Raw genomic sequence first — 9,208 nt, 5'->3', positions numbered from 1 at the left:
GTGCATTTGGCTGATTTAGAGGAAATGTCATTTTGTTTTAAATAAATATGCAGCTTCCTCGTCGTTTATATACAGTGTATATATTTTTAATTCATGGATTAAAGTAAAAATGACCAGAACAAAGTGGAGTGTTTTATGCAATTATTGCCGTTTGTTTAAATTGGTTTGAGATTTTTTTAAAAGAAGATTCCTCCCACTCCCCCCAGAAAAATCAATGGAAGAAGGAAAAACTCAGATCAATGCTCTGATTAAGCAAAGGAGTTATCTGCTGGAAGAGTTTGTTCCTATTGACTTCAGAAGAGGGAGCTAGCCCTATTTCCGAGAGGAAGAAACTTTCCTTTCCTTAGGCAGTTAGAAATTCTCTGAAATAGGACAGACCATTAACTAGGTTTGGTACACACTGCGGGGCCGATCCTGCATCTAGTCCAAAGGCAAAATTCAAATGCTCAAATAAGATTCAAGGATCGACCTCGTAAAGGGAACAGAGCCTAAACATCAACCTAAACTACCAAAAACTACTTCCACACGAAGTTTATCCTTCCGGTTACAGGACCTGATAAACCCTACCCAAGATCTTGGCTTCTGCTGCACTCTTCCCTCCTTTTATATGTAAGCTCCATTCACTACGTTCCTTCCAAGCCACTGTTATTGGTTAAGTATCAGAGGGGTAGCCGTGGTAGTCTGGATCTGTAAAAGGCAACAAAGAGGCACCTTATAGACTAACAGATGTATTGGAGCATAAGCTTTCCTGGGTGAACCGCCAGGCGTGTGTCTGACGAAGTGGGTATTCACCCACGAAAGCTTATGCTCCAATACATCTGTTAGTCTATAAGGTGCCACTGGACTCTTTGTCGCTTGTATTGGTTAGACACCTAAAACAGCCGTGAGCTTCGCAAGCATGTTCTTTCTAGTAGTATCCCTCCGTGGGGACCAAGATGGGAAAATTACACAGGTAAAGGTAGATTTAAAACAAATACAATTAATACAGTCGCCTACCACTAAGAATCAGATAAACAAGTAACATTTCTTTTCCACCTCCTAGCTTGCTCTCATTGCCCATTGTGGGGAGGAAGGTGACACCTGTTATCCCAATGTACGGGTCCGATTCTGCTCCCAGTGAAGCTACTGGCAATTCGGATCTCAATTTAAATTAGCTTCTACTAGGACTTGAGAAAAATGCCTCTGATTTTACGTGTAGTCAAATAACATCGAAATAAACCCTAAATCTAAGTAGCCGAAACACTCGGAAATACACTAAATACACCCCCTAAAGGGACTTCGAAATTACCCTTTTGTCCCCCTTAAAATATGAAAGCGAAAAGGTCTCTTTAGTTTGGAAAGTTAGCCAGTTGGATTTTATATACATTATGATGAGCATATACATAATTGTGTTATCCTCTATAACCGACTTCAGAAAAAGGACAAGCACGATATTGTTTTTTATTTAGGCCATACACAAGTTTTTATGTTAACATTTCCCCACGGCAGCTGCAAATACAGATCACAGGCAATAAATATTCAGCTGCAAGTCTATTTATATTGCAAACCCCTCACAAGAGGAAACACAGGATACATAAGTATTGTACGCTTGGCATTTTGAAAAGTTTGTCGTTCAAAGGAGGAGAAAAGGAAACGTATTATAGTGGAAGTTGTCCAGTGTTTGACGTTTTTGTTTGAATCCCACAAGTTACCCACTTAGTTCATTTCTCACTCAGATAATGCAGACCGGATGCGCTTTTGACGTTGCACAGGGAGAAAAACAGCAACACTCACGATAGTGCCCGGTGACCTGTTCCTTAAAAAAACAACCCTCATTTAAAGTCCGTCGCTTTGTAAACATTTTACAGACAACGCACATCCGTGAGGGGATTATTTGCTGCATGATCGCTACACCCCAGGAACTGGGTGAAAAACCTCTCTGTCCCTCCCAGAGCCGGAGCTGCTGCAAACTTAGCAGGGTCAGTCAGTTTCAGCTCGCAGCATAAAGTAAGGCGCTCCAGGACAATCGCCACCCAGAGACGGATGGGGGGGCTAGTGCAGAAGTCCCCCGACCCCCGCCCCGACGGCAAAGGCGGGGCAGTGCCCGGGCCGTTTCCGATCGGAGCATGACGTTGTTTGACCAAGGTGTCCGCGCAACGTCCCTCCCCGGCAGGGGTGGCCGGAGGTTGGGACCGGGGTGGCGGTGCCAGACCGGTCCCCTTTGGGGCTAGAAGGCGGCCGGCGATCCCCCCGCAGCCGCTCCAAGGGGCAGCAGCCTGGCGGGGCCCGGGACGGGCTGGCAGCCCAGCAACGCCGCCGCCGCACCAGGGCTGGGCCGGAGGAGGCGGGCACCCTTCCCGGCCCCCGGGGCGCAGGAGGCGGTGTCCCACGGCGAGGCAGCGCCTAGCAGAGCGGCAGGCAGCAGGCAGGGGGCGTGGGGCAGGAGCTGGGTCCCGCAAGCCCAGGCGGCGGCCGGCCGCAGCAGCGGGCTGGGGGCCGGCTCGCTGCCCATCAGGATGCTCTCGATGCTGAAGGAGCAGCCGCGGCCTGGGGGAGCGGCCGCCTGCTGTGCCCCGGCTGTCTCCTGCTCCCGCAGCAGCAGCACCCCCAGCTGCAGGGCGCAGCCGGCTGCCCTCCGGCGCGGCAGGGGGCAGGCAGGGGGCAGCGGGAGCCCGGCCTCGGGCGGCACGTAGCGCAGAGGCTCGGGGGGCAGCAGGGCGCAGGGCGGGCAGAGCAGGGCCGGGGCCGGGGCGGGCGGCGGCCGCTTGAAGCGCTTCCTGCGGCGGAGGAAGCTGCCGTTGTCGAACATGCCCTGCGAGGCCGGGTCCAGGCCCCAGTAGCTGCCCTTGCCCGGGCTGCCCGGCTCCCGCGGCAGCTTGACGAAGCAGTCGTTGAGCGAGAGGTTGTGGCGGATGCTGTTCTGCCAGGCGGGGAAGCGCCGCCGGTAGTAGGGGAAGCGGCCGCGGATGAAGGCGCAGATGCCGCTCAGCGGCAGCTTCTGCTGCGGGCTCTGCAGGATGGCCATGGTGATGAGCGCGATGTAGGAGTAGGGCGGCTTCCCCTCGGGCTCTCCCGACCGGCGGGGCTGCCCCTGGACGCCCCTGTCCCCTTCCACCTCCTCGGCCCCCACGCTGCCGATCTCCTCCTCCTCGTCGTCCTCCCCATCCGAGCCCCGCACGCCCAGCTGCCGGCTCATGGGGCCGCTCGCCCACGGACGCTGGTGTAGCCCTGGCCGCTGCCTCGCCCTGTGGCTGGGATAGCCGCGTCCGAGCCCTTCTTATACCCCTCCCCACGACAGCGGGGGGAGAGGAGCGGCTGGTCCCTGCTACAGCCCAATGGTTCACAGCTGCAGTGAGGTCCCCGGTCCTGCCCACCAGCGAGGGGGAGGATGCTGAGTCCTTGGGATGTGCTTGCTATTGATCGGGCAGTGGGCGAGAGCAGGACCCTGGCGGAGCCCCAGGAAGCAGCTCGGGGGGGAGGAGGGGAATGGCCCACTGGGCTACAACTCTCAGGCTCTTCAGCCATCTCTCCGTCCACTTGTAGCGGGTGAGAGGCAGGTGGCCATGGTGAAAGCGCATTTGCAACCTTTAGCGACGGAAAGACACATCTGGCGCTAGTCAAAATTTGAATGAGCAAAGTTATAATCATAGTAAACGTCGCCCCCTTCCGTCACTAAGATATGGACTAGAATCGCTCGGCGCTGCCTGCTGAAATGTGCTGCTTGTACAGCAACGCCACAGACTCTCCAGCAGCGCTTCTCAGCGGTACTGAACTATAATCAGGTGGAGATTAACATCTTTACGGATTCGGGGATTTTAACAGGGATGGCATTGGAAGTCCGCGCGTGTGGTTTCCCTCCTTACAAAAACCAAACGCCTAGATACTCCAAAAATGAAATCTCACCACTACTATTAACGCCAGAAAACATCTGCAATCAAATAGTTAAAATGATTATATCTCCTCCCGCTAAAAGGCATCCAACAGCACTACTAGCTGATCCACATGGCCCAGGGTTTGTACTGAATGACCACGTGCACATAACGCAAAAGGTCAACTTTTCAAATTAGGAGAGAAAACGCTTTATGTGAAATACTTGAACCTCCTCACAGTTAAATTGAGCATGCATAGCAATGAGGCGCTATCTCCGGGCGACAGTCAGAGCGGGCGTGGTAACAACGTACACTTGACGGTTTTGTTTTACGAGCTGAACTAATGAACAGCAATTTGGAGAATAAAGTAAACAAATCACAGCGCAGAGTTTACTTTGGGGAAAGGCGTTTCTATGAAGTTTGGATGCTGGTGGGTTAGGGGAGGATTTCCTATTGCAGTTCTGAACGAATTCCCACTTCCCCTCTCCGCTGTTCTACAGTGGCGAAGGCTAGACGCTACCTTCTGCTAATAGGCTACACGCACAAAAGAAACTACGCTGGGCATTACACAGCTGGGGCAAAAGGTTCAGCCCCAGGCCCCTAGTTGGTCAGCTTGGCTTTTGTAAACTTCAGCTCGTTTGCAGGTGGATTTGGCCATGACAATGGTAAGTGACACCGCACATGAGAACTGTAGAGGTTGCCATTTACCTCCCAGATCTGCATATGAAAATAGTAGGAAATAGTACAGCGGCACTGGCTTTAGAGAAGTAAAATCAGGAAGAACTGTATAATTCTCCTTCTGTGTATTTGTCTTCCGCTCTGAACCCTGTTGCATGCTGATCCTAGTTTTGAGGTAGAGAATTCAGAATAAGGACATTTTTACCCTCTTCTCACATATCAGGAAAACCCTGGGCGAATTGAAGTTTACTTGGGGACACAGAAGCTAGCCTGCATTTCAATACTTTCTTCTTGCCAGAATTTCCATGAACACACACACAATATCTATTCAAATGTTTACTGTCTTCCTTAATAGCTGCTACATTTTATTTACACATACACAGCGTTATCTCTGTGTACTCGTTTGCAAGAACCGTAGTGCTTTTTCACCGTACCTGAAGCAATGTCCGTAATATACAAAGACGACTCTGGAAAATATTCAAAACACAAAATGAAAATAAATTCATCCAGGCTAAGTGATTCATAAATATGAACCAAGTAACTTCTCTTCTGAGAAAATATAGACATGTAAGGAGGAACAATAGAATGAATTTAGTATTAGGCTGGTGAGGCATGCCATAGCTTTTTCTTGATGTTAGCACGCCCAATAACATTACTTATAAGAAATTTAAACAATATGGGGGAGAAATTTCCACTTGTTCATTAAAGCGTTATAAAAGGTCTTAAGACATGTTCATCACTGAGCAATTGCTGCTATATCGGTAATAATTTTAAAGGGAGGGAGGTTAAATCAAACCGACTTTTCTTAAAAAAAACCAGCAACCGTTTATGGTTTCTTCTTTTTGCATACAACGGTCTGGTTATGTTTCGATTGCTGGCTCGGATGTTTAAACCACCACGCTGGGGGTGCTGCACGGCCTCCACTAATGAAATGTAATTTGTTTTGTTTTTCAGCCAGGCAGTTTACCATCATCAGAAAATAAAGCCGTAATTCTAGCTTAAAGGGTAGGTCTCCCCAGTCTTCCCCTAACTTCGCAAAACAAAAGTAACACCCAGCTATACAAAGCTAAGCAGTTGTTAAATCAATGACAGTGGAAAAGAGCATCGCTTAGCAGCAAAGCAGAGGGTTCAGCCTGGATTTTCTAGCTTTAAACAGTTTTGCCCATATCTTTTTATGATAACGTAGCAAACAAATGGAGTAGGATATAAGAGAGCAGGCAGCACCTTGCTTTCCCTCTGGAGGGCATAATTAACCACCCCCCTTCTGGGATCATCTTCATACGAATTGGAATTGGAAAAGGTTCAGAAAAGGGCAACAAAAATGTATAGAACAGCTTCCATATGAGGAGATATTAATAAGACTAGGACTTTTCAGCTTGGAAAAGAGGCGACTAAGGGGGGATATGATAGAAGTCTATAAAATCATGAGTGGTATAGAGAAAGTAAATAAGGAAGTGTTATTTACTCCTTCTCATAATACAAGAACAAGGGGCCATCAAATGAAATTAATAGGTAGCAGGTTTAAAACAAACACAAGCATTTTTTCACGCAACACACAGTCAACCTGTGGAACTCCTTGCCAGAGGGTGTTGTGAACGCCCATAGTATAACAGGGTTCAAAGGGGAGCTAGGTAGATTCATGGAAGATAGGTCCATCCATGGCTATTAGCCAGGATAGGCATAATGGTGGCCCTACCCTCTGTTTGCTAGAAGATGGGATTGGGTGATAGGTTATGAAGTGATCCATGCCCTGTCTGTTCATTCCCTTTAGGGCACCTGCCATTTGCCACTGTCAAGAGGACAGGATACTGGGCTTGATGGATCTTTGGTCTGATGCAGTATGGCCGTTCTTAAGAATTGGACCCCCTGAGGAGAGCCCCAATGAACGGGATACTGCTAATCCATGCAGTGTCTAGGGGGTGAGAACATTCACCACAGTTGGGTCCTAGGCACAAAGTGATTCTAAGGGCTGCAGTGCAAATTTGTTCTCACTGAACAGTTACAGGCTCTGCCTCACCCATCTAGAGAGGCCAGACCCACATCAGAGTTTTAGCTCTCCAAAACCTGAACATTTCCTTACCACCTGATCATCAAAGTGAAACTCATGTAGGTCTTCTGTGCCCTCCATGGTTGTTTTTGGAAGAGGGCACAAGAAGTGAAAATGGATTTTTCTTTACCCACAGAATTTTTTTCAAGGTGAACAATTATGTTAAGCAAATCCTGGCAAAATGAAATTTCCCCTATCAAGACAGGAGACTCTGTTTTGATCAGCAGCCCTGGAACTTTTATCTGTAGAGGTGCTGAACTTCCCCAGCTTTGGGCTAGAAATAACAGTTAACTATTTTTTCCCCCTAAGGGAAGATGCATGATCACTGGGGTGTGTCCTGGCAGGCAATCCTGCACTCGTTTCGTACCCACACACTTCGCTTTGACTCTGGCTGGAATCTGGGGTGAGTTTCAGGGGGAGACTACGGGCGATTAGCTGTCCCTTGATATTGCAGGATCCTTCCCAGAATCAAATTGTTCCAAGAAGAGTTGTGGGGGCAGCGGACGGGGACTAATATTTAAACACTTCTCCTTGTTTGTAAATATAGGGCTAACAAGTAATCTCTTCCCAATACCCTCTGCTAAATACCTTCACATTATACTGTACTAGCATAGCATTACGGCTACTCCATAAATCAGAGGATTATGTCACAAACGCTTGAAATGAAGTGGAGAGAAAATATCATGGGATCGTCACCTGAAATAGAAGATAACGTCTTTTCAGTAATATTTGTGTTGCTGATCCTTATCCTCTCAAGGAAAACACCAATTGACTTCAATCAGTGCAGTAGAATCCCTGCTAAATTAGCCCAGAATAAGGAGTATGGATTAAACAGGAGGTCAGTCTATTATAATCTTTTTTGAACAATATACTGAATGAAAAAAAATCAACCCAACCCACTCTACATTATGACAAGTTAAGGTTGCACAGTTAAAGAATTTAAATTAATGCAAGATGCATGTCTAAATTCCCAAGGAGACTTAGAAAAGCTCAGCCAGGATTCTTTGAGCAGTAATAACATTCATCTTTATATGTACATTTTCTTCTCGTGCCTCCATCCTCCCCAAAATAGAGATCCAGACGCTTAATACCTCAGTTTGATCCCAATTTATGCTGAGTAGGTTGCAAGATCAGGCACTTTAAGTGAATGTTAATGACATAAAATGCATACCGAAAAATAGGGGCCATGCAGTACATCAAGCCAATTGGGGCCCTAACTTTTGCAATCCCTTTCCTTTTTGTTTTCACATAACAGGAGGAGAGGCAGGAGTGAAGTAGCCCATAAAGCTGGATGCGTAGAAAGGACACCAAACAGTCTGTGAATAAATCTCTCATTTAAATACAGTGGCACCTTGTTGCTTTACTTGGAAGCAAGAGTAAAAAGGGGGTATCACTAGCTGCTTTTGCCAAGGTCATATGGGCAAAGGTAGAAGGGTGCAGGGGATTGACAGTTGGGGGCTGAGAAAGGGAGACAGAATAGAGCAACTTTTCCCTTCCTTATGCCAAGAATTGGAGAAGGCCTTAGCTACAGCAACCTCAGGCCAGCTGACGGCAGGCCAGCAAAATCGCAGACCAGAGGAGCCAAATACAATCACCCCAGAAATTGTAGATCCAGTCCAAGAGGGGTGGAGGAATATGGAAATAACTGCAAGTGGCTTAGATCAGGCTGCACAAGCCACTTTACTTAATCTGGTGGTCCCTGCTGAAAAGTGCCTTCTGTGCCACTATTTCTGTGGAAGAAAGGGTGCATAATGAGATATGTGGGCAGCCAGTTGAGACAGATGGCATACAGGGTGGGCTGGTTGGTTGACACTAGCTTGGCTGCTCTAGAGAGACAGACACAAGGGATGAGGAGAGTCCCAATAGCAGAGAACTAAAAACAAGCAAGGTTAGGGAGAAAAGAGAGCAGGAGCACAGGCTGCAGCTCCTGGCTGTGGAGGTAGGAGATGGGGGAAGATCACACCCAAAAAAACCTGAAAAGGCTGGTGCTATGCATAAAAACAAGGTTCTGCTTAGTCCTGACTCTTCAGCTTCAGTGGGCCACCAGCACCCAGGACTGACAAATGGACACATTTAAGAATGGATGTAATTGTAGAGGCTAATTCCGTTATCTTCTCAGTAATCAGATTCAATCTAGCTGAAGTTGTGTATGTAACTGGGCTCTGTGAAAGGAGGCATCTGAATAGGTAGGAGCTTCTCCTACTAATATCTTGGATTTTTGTGGCTACTCTCCCCATTCAAAGAAGGGAAAGGATGACAGCGTAGAACAGGGAATGGACAGGGCACCCATCAGTTGACCTGTTCCTCAGGGACTGCTGTCTGAAGTAATATTGTATGTGCTTTTTGTTTGAACCCAAATAGGTTTTTCCTAAATTGGAAAATGAATGATCCAGAATTGGGCAATTCAAGAAAAAGCACTGATTGGCTCTGAAGGTATTAGTGTCTTCCTCAACCAGATGGAGTGTCTTTATAACGTAAGGTAGCTGAAGGCAAAGAAAGCAAAGGGTGAAAACCAAGGCTGCAAGGAATACAAGGGAAAAAAGTGGACAATACTATATATATCTTCTATTTCATTTGCACAATCAGGCACATCTCACTTAAATATTTGTATCATTCCATAAACTGCATCATGGCC

General features: G+C 47.5%; 1 protein-coding gene across 1 annotated transcript; it reads right to left on the bottom strand.

Annotated features, from left to right (window-relative positions):
- Nucleotides 1-1,056: 1,056 nt before the first annotated feature.
- On the bottom strand, nucleotides 1,057-4,106 carry LOC122173747 (forkhead box protein D4). Its single transcript, XM_042850624.2, has one exon. It carries the CDS (start codon nucleotides 3,173-3,175, stop codon nucleotides 2,207-2,209), a length of 969 nt encoding a protein of 322 aa, XP_042706558.1. The 5' UTR covers nucleotides 3,176-4,106; the 3' UTR covers nucleotides 1,057-2,206.
- Nucleotides 4,107-9,208: the final 5,102 nt, after the last annotated feature.

This window comes from Chrysemys picta, chromosome 6 (assembly GCF_011386835.1).
Source record: "Chrysemys picta bellii isolate R12L10 chromosome 6, ASM1138683v2, whole genome shotgun sequence".
Classification (NCBI taxonomy): domain Eukaryota; kingdom Metazoa; phylum Chordata; order Testudines; family Emydidae; genus Chrysemys; species Chrysemys picta.
Note: the sequence above shows the minus strand (reverse complement) of the source record. Positions and strands in the feature narration are given on the sequence as shown.

Coding starts and splice junctions, on each gene's coding strand:
- LOC122173747 (XM_042850624.2), bottom strand. CDS start 3,175: ATGAGCCGGCAGCTGGGCGTGCGGGGCTCGGATGGGGAGGACGACGAG.